The sequence below is a fragment of the Onychostoma macrolepis genome, chromosome 24, assembly GCF_012432095.1.
Source record: "Onychostoma macrolepis isolate SWU-2019 chromosome 24, ASM1243209v1, whole genome shotgun sequence".
NCBI classification, from domain to species: Eukaryota; Metazoa; Chordata; class Actinopteri; order Cypriniformes; family Cyprinidae; genus Onychostoma; species Onychostoma macrolepis.
In genome coordinates this window covers 15,243,204-15,259,424 of record NC_081178.1, presented here as the reverse complement: position 1 = coordinate 15,259,424, position 16,221 = coordinate 15,243,204, and the positions used below count along the sequence as shown (strand labels likewise).

The 16,221-nt window shown below is 36.4% G+C and overlaps 2 protein-coding genes across 4 annotated transcripts in view; one reads left to right on the top strand and one right to left on the bottom strand.

The window, feature by feature from the left end:
• The window catches only part of jph1a (junctophilin 1a), a 41,292-nt gene extending 33,489 nt beyond the window's left edge, over window positions 1-7,803 (bottom strand). The window contains exons 1-2 of one of the 2 annotated variants that reach the window (XM_058765364.1): window positions 7,088-7,803; window positions 4,568-5,330 (exon numbers count right to left, since the gene is read on the bottom strand). In XM_058765364.1, coding sequence (XP_058621347.1) covers window positions 4,568-5,330; window positions 7,088-7,466 — 1,142 coding nt within the window. In that variant the 5' untranslated portion in view covers window positions 7,467-7,803. The remainder of the gene's footprint in view (window positions 1-4,567; window positions 5,331-7,087) is intronic. The other variant, XM_058765363.1, reaches the window with a different exon arrangement.
• Window positions 7,804-10,025: 2,222 nt separating this feature from the next.
• Window positions 10,026-16,019, top strand: gdap1 (ganglioside induced differentiation associated protein 1). Of its 2 annotated transcripts, none has more exons than XM_058765519.1 (6): window positions 10,026-10,409; window positions 10,829-11,021; window positions 12,857-13,030; window positions 14,041-14,135; window positions 14,326-14,440; window positions 15,202-16,019. In XM_058765519.1, exons 1-6 carry the CDS (start codon window positions 10,251-10,253, stop codon window positions 15,549-15,551), a joined length of 1,086 nt encoding a protein of 361 aa, XP_058621502.1. In that variant the 5' UTR covers window positions 10,026-10,250; the 3' UTR covers window positions 15,552-16,019. The 2 variants fall into 2 exon arrangements, with proteins under 2 accessions (XP_058621502.1, XP_058621501.1); XM_058765518.1 differs by having other exon boundaries at window positions 10,039-10,409; window positions 15,199-16,019.
• The last annotated feature ends 202 nt before the right edge of the window (window positions 16,020-16,221 follow it).

Below are 16,221 nucleotides of genomic sequence, written 5' to 3'. Positions count from 1 at the left end.
AGTTAAAGCTCACTCTCATCAATGATTTTCTTTGCTAACACCTGAAGTGAACCTGTTACATTCTGTAGTTGTCCTGACACTGGATCTATCACATTTCCTTTCACAGAGAGGCCAAGTACGCCAGTTAACCTTTCACACTACCTCCTAAAACAGCAGATTCTGTTGACCGCAGCAAGAGCCCAGCCCCTGAAGGAGGGGGGGTTGTGGGATTATATTTACGACCCTTTGAAGGTAATATACTCTAGGGTGGATTGAAGATAGTGAGGAGTATTACTATATCAATTTTTAAAGTACTGTTAGTCAGCCAAGACTCTTGCTCAGCTGTAACTGAATGCAAGTAATGCATAGTAAAATGGCTTTACTTTAATTTCATAGCACTGGTAATGACCCTGGGGCATCTTGTAACCCTGACCCACTGCTCACTGAGGGAGAGGTAACCACAGAAGACAGGCCACTCCTAAGAGGGACAAATGCCAGATACTCGGCTAATGGTGCCCAGTACGTGCTATGTGGCTTATTCGATGTTAAGATAAATACAGAAACTGTAAATGGCCTGAAAGTGGCACTCAAACCAACTGTTAACCTGTATGACCCCTCTGAACACAAGCAGCACAAGTGCTGCCTATATTCTGCATCATGTTATTTATTTATTGATTGGCTGATCATCACTAACATGAGGTCAGAAAGTCAGGGTCATCAAACACATACATGAAGCAGACGTGCACATATACACACACCGACAGTCATTCAGTTCCATTGGTGGTCTTGGACCCATAAATTGAATAGCCTATGTCAGGGCTGAAATGTTGAAGGGTTAAAGGTTACATACAGGTTCAGTCCCAACTTGAAAAAAAAGTGTCATTAAAATGTCACATTCTGACTGACTGTAAAATTATTTACAAAAGTTTATTATGTTGTTATTCCTTCAAAAGTTTGGGGTCACTAAATGTCTTTAAGACGTCTCTTTTGCCAACTACATCTGTATTTGTTTGATAAATACATTATTGTAAAAATTTAAAAATTGTGAAATATTACTATTTAAAATAAATATTTTAATATATTTTAAAATGTGATTTATTCCTGTGATGGTGTCTTCAGTGTCACATGATCATTCAGAAATCATTCTAATATGCTGATTTGGTGATCAAGAAACATTTAATCTTATTATAAATGTTTTGCTTGATATTTTTGAGAAAACTTTTATACATTTTCTTTTCAGGATTCTTCTTTGTTTTGTTTTTTAGGAAACTTCAAAAGAACAGCACTTATTTGAAAAAGAAGTCTTTATGGTAACTTTTGATCAAATTAATGCATCCTTGCTGAATAAAAGTATTAATTTTTTTTTTTTTTTAAACTTACTGACCCTGAACTCTTGAATGGTAGTATACATGAAAATCCATTAATTTCACTGTTTCTGATCACTTGAGTAGGACATACTTTGTAAAACTGCAGAATTTGTCTAATTTTCCAGTGAAAACATCCAAAAATACTTAAATTAATTTACTTAAAAAGGAAAACTGCATATTTAGTCTTACTGCTCTGGCAGATTTCCCTCCTATTTTAAAAATCAAAACCAGTTAAAAACAAGTTGAAAAAAGAAATGTGCCAGTGCAGTAACACAAAATACACTTACATTCAAGATACACTCTATGACAAGTCTTAATATCTTATTCAGTGTTGCTTCTCATGGATCCTCTTATTTCTAGTGTTTAATAAATGACTAGGCTAATTAAAGCCCATTAATTGCAAGCCCACTAATTTGTGAAGCAAGGGTTTTGCTCATTTATAGCTTGTTTAAGGACAGCTTTCACTATATTCAAATGTTTGTTCACTGACTTGGATAATCCTTCATTGCAAGTAACCTCTTTAATCCATGCAGTATGTTCATCAAGTGTGTGTATACATTCACACATAACTTATACTTGAATATTGTCTAAATGTTCGACAGAGTATCTGTTTGGTTGGTCAATGGAAGGAACATGAGCATGTGAGTTTCCCGAGACCTGTCTAGGATGTTATGAATTTGTGTGCCTTGAATAAGTGGTTTACACAACACATCCATTAAAATGTCTGTCCAGTATGGCTCTTGGCAAGGGAACAGACATCATAATAGTGTACATGAGATGCATGACCCCATGACTGCTCCCTGTGCATCTGAGCTATGGACAAATAATAGAAACCAATCCTCAAAAAGGCTACTTGCACAACCGTTCAAAACTCAGACTTCCTAACCATTTGAGAAGCTCGAACAAAGGATATCTGTTAAAAACACCTGAGCTTTGCTGAACATTGTTGGTGTGTGAAGCAACATCTTAAAATAGGTCTATGACATATGGTTAATGAATGACATCTAAATAAATGCCCCATACGCCATACGTCTGAACCATGCAGACATCACAGCTTAACAGTACAAGTAGTAACAATCTTGGGAATTTTACAGAAGCCTTGATGTGGCAGGTGCACTTGATCACAGCAGTTTCAAGTCAACCTGTCATAACTGACATGATATATGTGACCCTGGACCACAAAACCAGTCTTAAGTCGTTGGGGTATATTTGTAGCAATAGCCAAAAATACATTGTAAGGGTCAAAATTATCGATATTTTTTTTTTATGCCAAAAATCATTAGGATATTAAGTAAAGATCATGTTCCATGAAGATATTTTGTAAATTTCTTACGGTAAATATATCAAAACTTGATTTTTGATTAGTAATATGCATTGCTAAGAACTTCATTTGGACAACTTTAAAGGCGATTTTCTCTGTATTTTGATTTGTTTGCACCCTCAGATTCCAAATATTGTCCTATCCTAACAAAACATACATCAATGGAAAGCTTATTTATTCAGCTTTCAGATGATGTATAAATCTCAATTTTGAAAAATGACACTTAAGACTGGTTTTGTCATCCAGGGTCACATATTACTAAATTGTGAGAGTCATATATTCTTGTTATATTGTCTGCCATCATTTACTCACCTTCATTTAGTTCCAACATACATTGGCTTTTTTACATGTACTACAAAAATGAGAATAATGAATTGGCCACATAAATGGGATCCATGCTATCAAACTCCAAAATGACAAAAACACACCAGTAAAATATCATAAAAGCAGTCGATACTGTGCTATTTAAGAATGACTAACTGACCAAAGTTTGACCGAAAAATGTTCTGTATTGAATATGAATATGTGTAAGTCCAACTAAGACATAAAAGCTACAGTGGAGCAGTGTTAATTTAGCATTATTTATATAGTATTTACAAATTTTTGAATTAGCTTTTATTTTTTTTTTATGTTTTCAGTTTTTTTTTTTGTTTAAGTTGTAGTCATTTTGTTATGTGCTTTAGTGATTTTTTTTAATTCATTTTGTTTTTGTATTTCAAAATTTTTATTTCAGTTTTGGTATTTTTTTAGGATTTTAACCTAAATTTATTTTATTTTAGTCAGTTGCAAAGGCAGGGTTAGGGATCTATCGATCTATTTGTATGTATGTATTATTTAAAGGGGTCATCGGATGCCCATTTTCCACAAGTTGATATGATTCTTTAGGGTGTTAATGGAAAGTCTATAACATACTTTGATTAAAATTTCTCAATGGTAGTGTAAAACAACACGCTTTTTTACCTTGCCAAAAACAGCTCTGCACACAGCAACCCCTTTTGTTGCATGTCTCTTTAAATGCTAATGAGTTCTGCTCACCCCGCCCCCCTCCCTTCTGTGGGGTGACAAGCCGTACTGTTTACTTTAGCCGTGGAACTTGCTAACTAGCACGTTATTAGGAAAGGCGATTTGCAAAGATTCATAAAAGAACCTTATGCTCACCTCTTCTGTAGGTGAAGCTGGATCATGAATGATTAGTGCGAACATAGACGCATTTAGGTAGATTGGGGGGTGCATTCTCTTCAAAAACAAAAGTAATCCACAGTGTCTTCAGCGGCTCAGATGTCAGGAGTAAATGACGACTGCTATGTTCATTATTACTTCCAACAACAAAACAACTTAATCGCTTAGGAGACATCATTGTCTACCCCTGCTCCGGCGTCGAAACAATGGCGGGCTGATGACAGCTCAATCAGGTCTGTGTGACGTCACACAGCTAAGAAGGGCTTGATTTGAGAAAGGGGATGTTATTTAAAGGGATTAAAAAAAAACACTGGGTGGATTTTTATCATTATAGGGTGGATGTGTACAAACACTGCCAACACACATTTATATTCAAACAACCTGTAAAAGTGAATTTTGGATCCGATGACCCCTTTAAACCTCATTTAATTAACAAAAAATATTTTCAATAATTTTAGTTTTTGGCAAAAACTGCAGAGGATGGAAAGATTCGAATTTGACTCACACAAAACCATTGTATGGCTACAGAAGAATTGGAATATAGCTACTTTTTTGACATTCTGCAGCTTAACAGCTCAGAACCCCATTCACTTTCTTTATATGGAAAAGAGTGGCTATCACATTAGCCACACGAGTTTGAAACCACATTAGAATTTGTAAATGATGCCAGAATTTTCATTTTTGGCTTTACAAAAGGATTTTCAGCAAGGAGGTGCCCTACCTTGACACTGCTATTTCCACTTTAGTCCTGGCGATAGCTGCCGCCCTTCGTGCCCCCTCCACGGCCCTGTCCACTTTTTCTTTAGTTTTATGGTTTTTAAGAGGAATAAGCTGCTTCCTTATCCCACGCACCAACACGTTATTTTTATACTTTCCCTCCTCTTTGGTTCCATCTGGGAATATTGTGCATCCGTATCCATGCCTCTTGTTGTTCATCCATTCCCCTTCGTACTTCAGCCCGTTGGATCGCTCACTGACTCCAAACCCATTGCGTTTGTCATTCTTCCACTCGCCCATGTAGGACTCTGTGGTGGTGGCGTCCACATGGTCCTCCATGGGGGTGTACTCTTCGGGCACCTCTCCGTCTCCATAGCTGATGGTGGAGTTGGCGTCACTGGAGCTGATGCGGCTCATGGTGGCGTCGCTACGCGCTGAGCTCCGTTTGCTAGAGATGGATGTTTTGGAGTCGGATTTACGTAGCTGGCGGAGGCTGCCGAAGAGGGACCCGCGGCGGAACAGGCCCTTCTTCTTCCCGGTGACGACTTCGGTGTCGCTGTGAAAATTCAGCACGAAACCACCACGGCTTCCAACTGGTGTGTCGGGTACCGCATCCTGCAGAACAGCGCCATTGCTTTGCACACTTCTTAGGGAGGCCAGGGAGGTGCGAAGCGGAGAGCGGATAATGGTGGCCATTCCATAAGGCACGCTCTGTCGCACACCGTAGCCATGTCTCATGCCCCCCATCCACTGGCCTTGATATGTGCCTTATGAAACAGAATGGAACATTAAACTCATGTAGATCAAGTTAGCAAACAAGTTAGCGCATGAAGTGTCATACCTTGCTTAATTTGGTTTGAAACGTATTCAGTGGTAATATTAATGACAAAAGCATGCACTTTAGGCACATTAGCATTTCAAATATCAATTAATGTTTGTTAATAACACATGAACCGTAAGAGTGTAACTAATGAAAACTGGATAATTAAAATCTCTTGCCCCTTCAGTGATGCATGACAAATGTGTTTTATGTTCACAGTGTTCATCAGTCAGCCTAATTTAAAATGTAGGCTCTGAAAATGCAAAACGTTGGACATGCATTGCAATGCCATGAAATGTGTAGAGTAAATTGTGGCTCAAGTTTAATTAACAATCTTGGTCGAATTATGTCATGTGTAAATTACTATATGTTGTGCATTTATGTCAAAGAATATAAATATTCACCCTCATGTCACCAGCATTTCTTCGGTGTACTTTGAAAAGGAATCAGGAACCTTGAATCGGTTCTTTTTCATGTTGTTCTATTATGTTAAAGATTCTCAAAATGACATTCTTATGAAATTTCATCCTAGTATTCAGTTGGAAGACCTTTACTGAATCTATAGCTCAAAACATACATCGATCAGTGCAGTCTGATTCCTGAATGAATGATTCTCACCAGCCAGTTCTTATTAGTGAACCAAAAACATACAGCGAGACCAGTGTGTCAACAGTTCATGAGTAAATGACTCTCATGATCAGGCTCGTTTTAGAGAATAAATAAAACTACCTATATGTACACATATAGTCTATAACAGTACTTTTTGTTTTGTTTTGATATACGTTTATTATATGTACAGATGTATTTTATTGTTCTTGAATCTTATTTTATTCATTGCAACTTTATTTTAATATTATTTTTGTTGTTGTTGTAATAATATAAATGTCCTTTTCTTGTCATTACTTGTGTTTATAATGCATGACAACATTGCATGTAAAAACAATGCCATATAAAGTACTTTAAATAGAAACTAAATTCAAAAATAAATAAATAAATACAATACGACCAGTTTATGTCAGTAGTCCAGAAAGTTCTCAGAGATGTATTTACGAGCAAACAAATTTTCAAACGAATGACTCGTTTGATCCGATTCTTTTTAGAGAAACAAAAACATTCAGCTTTAATCTGTGTTCGACACCCGAACGAATGACTCTTATGAACCGGTTCTTTTAGTGAATCAAAAACGATTATGAATCAGACGGAGAGGTTACTGAATTTAATCTGACTCACTTACTTACTGAACCTCAAATTGTTACTTTCGCCATGTCCGAATCCAAATGAAGCAACAGCTGTTACAGTGTTATGTTGTACTTAAGACTCCGAGGCTTAAATCAGCGTCGTAACAGACTGGTTGTTCATATGACAAATTGCAGTCAAAGATATGAGTTTTGCTGTATGTGTGGATTAATTAATTAATAAAATACGTTACCATTTTTTGGTATGCTTAGGCCTGCAATTATGATATATGGTTAGGACTAACATTTGTCTTTGTAAAAAGAATAAAATGTAGGCTATCCCTGATTTGTTATATCATCATTCAGTAACAGTCTTCTGTAAATAAAAGAATGTCTTATTCCCAAACAATTCTTTCTCAAAAGTACTAAAAGAATCATTAACGGGGCATCGACAAGAGGAATCGTAATGGTTAATTTGCTCACGATTCTCATCCCTAAACATACAAATGACATTTGCAGTGGCACTTACCACCATCCCCATAGGTTTCGACTCCATAGCCATCCTGTAGTCCATTACTCCACGTCCCATCGTATCTAGCAGGTGTATTCGTGCTCTGCCGAACTCCATAGCGACCCTTGAACCCGTGACTCCACTCCCCACGATAAACCCACTTCCCCTTGGTCTCAACACCCAGCCCGTGGCGTTTGCCCTGCGACCAGTAGCCCTGGTACGTATTCCCACTGGGCCAGGTGTAGACCCCGACTATCTCGAAACCGTGGGACCAGGACCCGGCGTACTCGCCTTGACCCTTGGGTCCCGTGCAGATGCCGTGTCCGTGGGCTTTCCCGTCCTCCCATCCGCCACAGTAAGTGCCTCCATCGTCGAAGTCGAACCGTCCGCCCGTCATTCAGAATGGGATGAAAATAAAAACAGTCGTAACGTTGCCGTGCGCTTCTTCTTGTCTTTCTCTTTCATTAAACCTTCTTTTCTAAGCCGAGTTCAGCAGCAACGGTGAATCACAAGAGAGATGCTGTTGTTTGGTATTTCTGCTTGGGTTGTGAGAGTATGAATGAAGAGGCAGGTTTAGTGCGTCGTTACCGAAGCCGCACGCGCTGGAACCGCCGCTGCGTTTCACCGACTCCCTCCGCTCGCAGGCGCTGCGCAGAGCAGACACACCGAGACCGCGGCGCGGCGGCGAAACCAGCTGCCAATCCTCCAGCGTCACCACCGCGGCCACGCCCACTTCACCCTCACCGGGCTAAATGACAGGACGCAGGTTCAGAGGTTGTAAGAAATGCTCTTTTTTGTCTCTATTCTTTTCCCGGAGCCGGATTTTTTTTTTTTTTTTTTGGTCTTATTTGGTAAAAAAAAAAAAGGAAATTGCTAAACAAAATTAGTATAAATAACAAAATTAAAGAAGTATCCTACAAAATACTGCATATGTAAGCGTGTTTTGGACAGATTTACACTGAATTTCACGTACCTGTGAGTTTTGTGGCCTGGAAAAAAGATACATTTTGCATTTTTTAATCATTCTATTTACTCAAGATTATTCAGGGATGGTTTGGAAACATTCACATGAACCTGGGATGTATGATAGAAATCTGTGTATTTGCTGTGCTTTAGTACATTAAGTAATTATTTATTTATTAGGAAAATTTCATATACATATTTTAAAAATTCTGTTAGGCTATATATATATATATATATATATATATATATATACTGTAAATGATGTTTCGAACTTTACGTACAAGACAAGTAGTACAAAAAATTCTGTGCTAATTTCTTCTTTTAATTCAATGTGTTACTTGCTATTTATATTTGGGAAATTTAGTAGCAATTTAGGCTAATTTAAGTAAGGCTTTTAGCAAGCCTTTTTTAATTTTCATTTTATAAATGACTCACTTAAACCTTTTGGAATAAACTAAAAAAAAAAAAAAACATGGAAAACATAATGTTTTAAAACCACTGTTTTTGTTTTTTTAAGTTGTTAATACTGTGACTATGCATTACCGCTTGTTCTTGTGGCATTGAATTAAAAATGGTCAGGGCGTTCAGAGTACTTCTGTTATAGGCCATAATGTCATGGACAGATGATCTGATTTAGCAGCCGCAGGTTGTTGAAAAAGATGCATTAGCTGTGATAAAAGCATATAAGAGGAGAAATGTAGACATAGGCCTGAATTTGTTGAAATCTCCCAACTGTCTGACAACTTTGCCTGCCAGCTAGCAACATCTACTCTTTTTCTAGAAAGTTCTTTCATTTTTATGAGACCAGAGACCTGGGAGCCACTAGGGGGCTTCAGAATACTTCCAATGGTCATTTCTTTATAATAAATTACAATAATCTGATTTAATTCAAACATGACATCATGTTTCTTAATTTAATCTTTCCCCATTTTAATTTATCCCCTCAATTAATTGTGATTTATTATATTAATAGTTTTGAATATTGTCTTCTTGAACAGTGAGGGGCTTTAAGACCATTAAATGATACAATATAGATATTGTGACTGATTTCCCCCCCCAGGTTTGATGCCTAATTTGTTACTCAACACTGATGTTTATTTTTTTGTTTTTGTTTTTGTAGAGATGTCTCTCTATACTCCCTCTCAACAATTTGGTTGATATGTTGGCTGCCATTCCTTTATGGTTATGTAAAATCTCTGTGATTTGGATAGATGAATCATATTGGCGTACAATATAATCAAACCTTGGGTGTACTAAATCAAATAGTCAATTCATGTGTTTTGCTTGCAGGTAATAGTTTACAAAATAATATAGTAGGCCTATTTGTGAAACTTGGCAAAGTTTATTTTTATTGTGTGAACGATTTTTATTAGCAGTATACTGCATATTATAAATTATGAAAAAATAAACTCTAGCCTTCTCATCCTTCCTATATTCCTATAGCCTTCCCTATAGTCTTCTCATCATAAAATAAAATAAAATAATAATAATAATAAAAAAATTATATCAACATGTTATAGCAGTGAGTTTGTAATAAACGGCTTATTGTAATTTTTTTGTTATCAACTTTTTATTGTTTTTTTTTTACACACAACATCATAACATCCATTCAAAACAAAAACAACAAACATATAATCAATACTTTAAAGAGTCCAGTCAAAAGGGAGAGAGAGAGGGAGGAAAAAAAGAAAAAACAAAAAACAAAACAAGTCATTCCTTTATATAATCAAGTATGTTAAAGAAAACACACTGCCAAGCATCAATAGTATAGGGCTTGGCCCGGCTTAATGTAATTTGATAGAGAAGATAGTCTACAGAGACATCTGTTGGTTCATTTAAAAAATGCGCTTCTGATTTACTCTTCAACCATGAAAAATGCATAATATGTTCACAAGCTGTAAATTGTTTTTATTTTAGATAACTATAAAAAGTAAGAATTAGATTTTCACTTGATTGAAACAGAAAAAAAAATCAAAACATAAATATCTAATTTATATTATTTATATTACATTTCGTGATTGTGAATGTGTGTTCTTAAGAAGTTGGGTACCACGAGTGGAGGCTGCGCCGTTCGACTCACTGGCTGTGTCTCAAAACCTAGTGTGCTGACTATCTAGACTGCATTTGTGGAAACCATAGATTCGCTGCACGCGCCTAAGATGCACAGACATGCCGTCGAAGGCAACTAGATTTTGAGACACAGCCAATATCTGATAAAATGGCGGTGGAAAACATCGGTGAATCTCAGGATGAGAAGGAAATCCTTATCAAGAACGATGCACTGTCACAAGACAGCGGTGAGGTTGTCGAGAAATCAAAAAACAAAGAGTCTAAACTGATTTTGTATCATTGGACTCAGTCATTCAGCTCTCAGAAGGTAAGTGATCCCATAATTCAACATTACTAACGTAGGCAGGCCAAGAGCATCAGGGCGGATGCAGCATCTGATCTGTTGTTTTGATTGTGATATTCACATATAAAAAAACAAAAACTTGGCATCATTTGGATTATTACACAATTGCTGATTGACAGCATACATGTTAATTATTCATAAATTATACATTATTAATGAAGCGTAATGATGCAAGTGTGTAGGCTGTGTTGAATTACTCTAATCATAACACAGACGCCTGAATTACAAGTGTATTGTAGAATTGTAAAACAAGAGCATAGCCTGCTGTTGTTTTCTTAAACAAGATGAGAATACGAGTGCAAAATAACTGCTGTCTTAGTCTTTCTTTGGTGTAATGATCTAATGATACACTCAAACAAAGGAACATTGTGTTTCTGTCATAGGTGAGACTGGCCATAGCTGAGAAATGTCTTCAGTGTGAGGAGTATGATGTGAGTCTGCCTCTGAGTGAACACAATGAGCCCTGGTTTATGCGTCTGAACCCCACTGGAGAGGTTCCTGTGCTGGTTCACAACGACAATGTCATCTGTGACCCCACACAAATCATGGACTATTTGGAGCAGAACTTCTGTGATGGTAAACGCTCAGGATTTTGGGTTAATGTCATGTGTAAAACAGTATTTACATTACAGATTGCATGAATTGCAGTGTAAAATGCTATAAATACAAGAGTACTGAAGGGCATATAATGTTATTGAACCCTCTGATGCATGGCATCCACCACGCTTCTTTAAAATCCTTTTAATAATTCAGGGTGTTATGTCACATACAAATAATGATAATAATAATAACAATTCTATATGACTGTCCCTTTAACTGTATATGTCATTTTTTATTTCTTTATTTAATTCAACACGGATAACCAAGCATCTCTAGACTACTAGTCAAAAGTTTGACATAATTAAGATTTTTTAATGTTTGTGAAAATGTCTCACCAAGGCTGCATTTATTTTATCAAAATACAGTAAACAGTAATATTGTAAAATATTATCATAATTGAAAATAATTGTTTTCTGTTTTAATATATTCTAAAATGTATTCTTCGGATGGCAAAGCTGAATTTTCAGGTTAATTGTCATTATTCCAGTCTTCAGTGTCACATGATCTTTTAGAAATCATTTTAATATGCTGATGTGCTGCAGTAATACTTTTATTCAGCAAGGATGCATCAAATTGATCAAAAGTGACAGTAAAACATTTATAATGTTACAAAAGGTTTCTATTTTAAATAAACACTGTTCGCTGAATTTTCTATTCATTAAAGAATCTTGAAAAAAATCACAGTATTATGGTTTAAACAAAAAATATTAAGCGGCAAAAACTGATGATAACAATAAGAACCATTTGAGCACTAATAATAATTGCATAGCAAATCAGCGTATTAGAATAATTTCTGAAGGATCATGTGACACTGTAATGGCTGCTAAAAATTCACATAAGTAAATTAGTACATTTTAAAATACATTAAAATAGGAAAAAGTTATTTTAAATGACACATATTACTGTTTTTACTGTATTTTTGGTCAAATAAATACAGCCTTGATGGTATAAGATGCTTCTTTCAAAAATATTAAACAATCTACTACTTTTGACCTGTAGTACTTATATTTTAAATTAAAATAAAATAAATTGTTGGGAATACTTCTGTTTGTCAGACTTGTGTCCTGTGTTTTTCCTCCCTCATGTTTCCTTATGCCCTTATTTGGTCCTTCCAGTTTCCTGTTCTCGTTTGGTCCCCATTTAGTTCCATTAGTTTCCAGCCGTGTTTAATTACTCCTCACCTGTTTCAGTTCTTCCTCGTTTAATTTCCTAGTGTTCTTAAGCCCTGTGTTTCCTTGTCTTCAGTGTCCGCTGTTAGATCTCATTCTGACTCCCTACATGTTTGTTTCTGTATGTGTTTCTTACCTTTTTGAGTTATTTAAAGACCTCTTTGTCTCCTCGTTCCCTTGCCACGTGTAACTTGATGCTGTTATTGTTTTAAAGTAAAAAGAAACATTAAGTTTTGTTTTAGGGATCTAATATCTCATGCATCAGAGGGATCAATAAATATGACTAAACAAATTGACTCTTGCACCTGAATATACATTCAATAAATGCATTTAAAACACTCAATTTTCATTATGTCTGTATTAGATCTCATTTGATTTCCTGTGTGTTAAAAGCTGGAATTGTTTGGTACTGCAGGCTTATGTTCAGCGCATTCGTTATCTTATTTTGATTTGGTTGCATTTATATTTGCATGTACCATGTTACGTTCAGCATGCCTGTGCAGAAATTTGGATAACATGAGAGGCACTGAAGGGTGAGTCAAAATAAGATATTTGCCCTGGAGAGCAGCTCATGTAGATTGCAGCTACATTTTGGGTCATAATGCATACTGTATATGTGCTTTGTGCCCTTCTCTGAATCAGAGCACACCCCAAAGCTGATCCCAGAAGAGGGAAGCACGTATTATCATCGAGTTCAGCATTACAGAGAGCTTCTGGACTCCCTGCAGATGGATGCGTACACCCATGGCTGCATTCTCCACCCAGAGATCACAGTAGACTCCCACATCCCAGCTTACGCCACCACCCACATTCGCAGTAAGAAGGAGACTGAGCATAATAACTTAATATGAACCTTCAATTATTGTGAATTAAATGAATAGTTCATTCTAAACAAAATTGAAAATTTACTCACCCTGAGGCCATCCAAGATGTAGATGAGTTTTTTTTTCATCAGAACAGAACAGAAATTTAGCATGACATCACTTGCTCACCAATAGATCCTCTGCAGTGAATGGGTGCCATCAGAATGAGTCCAAACAGCTGGTAAAAACATCACAATAATCCACACGACTCCAGACCATCAATTAACATCTTCTGAAGTAAAAAAGCTGCATGTTTATTAGAAACAAATCAATCATTAAGGCATTTTAACTTTAAAACATTGCTTCTGGCCAAAATACCAGTCCATAATCCATAATATCACTTCCTCCAATGAAAAAGTCCATCCCCTGTAGTCCTCTCAAGGCAAAACCTACTGACATATTTGTTTAGAACTGTTTTGGACTTTTTTCCGCTTGTAAACGGTGCTTGATCTGTTCATATTTCTCTCCCAATTCAAACGGGACAGCTTTTTTCACTGGAGAAAGCAATATGGATAGAGGATTTGTATTTTAGCTGGAGGCAACGGCTTGAAAATGTTAAAAACGTCATTGTGGATATAATTATGGATTAAAAATATGCAGCTTTTTGCCTTACAAGTGGTTAATCGATGAACTGGAGTCGTTTGTATTACTTGTGGATCATTGTGATGTTTTTATCAGCTGTTTGGGCTCTCATTCTGACGGCACCCATTCACTGCAGAGGATCCACTGGTGAGGAAGTGATGTGATGCTAAATTTCTCCAAATCTGTTCAGATGAAGAAAACAAACTTATCTTGGATGACCTGAGGGCAGGGGTGTCCAAACTCGGTCCTGGAGGGCTAATCTCAGCAGGACAGTGGCCCTCCAGAAGCAGGATTGGACACCCCTAGCCTAAATGTCAGTAAATTATGAGAAAATTTCAGTTTTGGCGAACTATTCCTTTAACAGCGATTTCTGTCTTATAGCACAGATTTTAAACACGGAATCTGAACTTAAGAAACTAGCAGCAGAGAATCCTGATCTTAAAGATGCTTATATTTCAAAACAGAGACGTCTGAAAGTAAGTAAACATTCATGCAGTGTTCAGTTTCAATTATTGCTCTTTGTAGCACAGTACCCAAGACCTCAGATTATCTCAATGATTTTATTCCTTTGAGTATGTGCACTTAATTTAGATTACAATCTTGTTTACAATGCCAGGAATGTGATTGCTGAATGTCACAAAACACTGTTTGTTTGAATTTCTCAAGAGTAAATTATTTGACCATGATAATATGAAATACCTGAAGAAACTCCTGGATGAACTGGAGAATGTTCTGGACCAAGTTGAGACCGAGCTGCAGAGGAGGATTGAGGAGACACCAGGTGGGAGAATTTTTTGTTAAACAGTAAAAAAACCTTTCTTGAAACTACATAAAAACCCATGTCAGACCAACAGAAGTTGCCTAATTGTTGTCCCAACTAGTGTATTGCATTTGTAAAGAGCTCATCGTTTTTTGTTTATGTTCAACAATTTAAAAGTATATCCTGGTTGTCTTTGCTTTGTAGGACGATTGTTCCTTCACAAACAAAAATAGCATAGTTCACTTAACATGTCAAGTGTCCTATAAGATTACAGCTATCAAACAATAAATTTCTTAATAAAAATTTGCTGAACAAGAAATCATTAGTTGTCTTGACAAATGTATTGGCAGAATGAGGCATTTTGCATTTAGTGAACAAACTAATTCAAATTGAAAAAACTTAGTACAATTATGAAGACAATAGTTGAGAAAACCTAAAACGTTGCCTTGGGTTTTTAACTTTTATTTACAATTTATTTGTTATGCTGCATTGCACACGTGTTGTCAAGGAACTTTGACGCGGGAACAGCTGGTTTTATAATTTTTTAAATAATAATAATTTTAAAACTCAAAAACTCCTATCGACTCTTTTTATTGTGAATAATCAAATAAATAAATAAAATATGCATGGATGAATTGTTTACAGTAAAATCATTAAGATGCATTTAAGACATTTCATTAATACATTTCCATTTCATGCAACTTAAATTTTTTTCATGCCAAGCATTTTTAAAAATCTGGTTTCTTAACCTGTCACTTATCATCTTATCATCTTTCCAGAAGAGGGTAGTCAGCAGTCTTGGCTCTGTGGCGACTTCTTTAGCATTGCTGACGTCTCCCTCGCTGTCACCCTTCACCGCCTCAAGTTCCTGGGTCTGTCCCGTCGGTACTGGGGAAATGGGACCCGGGTCAACCTGGAGACGTATTATGAGCGTGTCCTGAACCGACCAGCTTTCCGCAGAGTTCTTGGACATGTCAACAACATCCTAATATCTGCTGTGCTGCCCACCGCATTCAGGGTGGCAAAGAAAAAGGCTCCAGCCTTTGTTGGTGCCACTTTATTGGTTGGCTTGATAGGGGGCGCCACTTACCTGGCTTTTACTTATTTTAAAAGGAGGCTTCTCATGTCTTGATACAGCTATTGGGACTCATTCAGCATTGCTCTGTCCTGACTTGTGTATGTTTATTATCACATTTGGCATGTATATACTGTACCAGTTTGATGATTGTTGCACAAGAAGCACTTTTTTGCCATAATAAGAAGCAAAGCAGTTTGAAAAATAGACAATTCATCTTTTCATTGATAGGTTCATTAAACAGACTTAAATGGCTTCAGTTCATGCTGTAGGTCCTTTATGGCCATTGTGTTTTGTGCTAAAATGTTTGTATTAATGCCTGGTCACAAATACAGTAGAAGCAATTACAGAAACAAAACTTCCTGATTTTGTCTAAGAATTTGTCTGTTCTGCGTTAGTATGTTTCATCAATCCAGTCATGCTTTTCACTTGATAAGTCAAAGGATATATAATACTACTGTATATGCAACAGTAATTTCTCTGCACAGAAAAGTCAAATATAATAAAGCATATTTCTTATGCTTATGCAAATGTCTGTTTTACAGTAATTACAGTATAGTTGTGTGTGTGTGTTCGTTCTCATATCTTTTTAGATAACTGATCAGTCTCAGACTGGTTTGTTAAATAGTTTGCCAGGTCTTTTTAGGTAAATGGAAAACCATTAGGGCTTGAAGTTATTCCACATTATTAACCAAGTCACAGTTTTCATGCAATATGGGGAGGAAAA

Bases quoted from the DNA above. Each gene is read 5' to 3' on its own strand.
- gdap1 (XM_058765518.1), top strand. From the start codon at position 10,251: ATGGCGGTGGAAAACATCGGTGAATCTCAGGATGAGAAGGAAATCCTT. The intron at 13,031-14,040 runs GTAAGAAGGAGA...TCTGTCTTATAG, and splicing joins CGCCACCACCCACATTCGCA to CACAGATTTTAAACACGGAA. The intron at 14,136-14,325 runs GTAAGTAAACAT...GAATTTCTCAAG, and splicing joins CAAAACAGAGACGTCTGAAA to AGTAAATTATTTGACCATGA.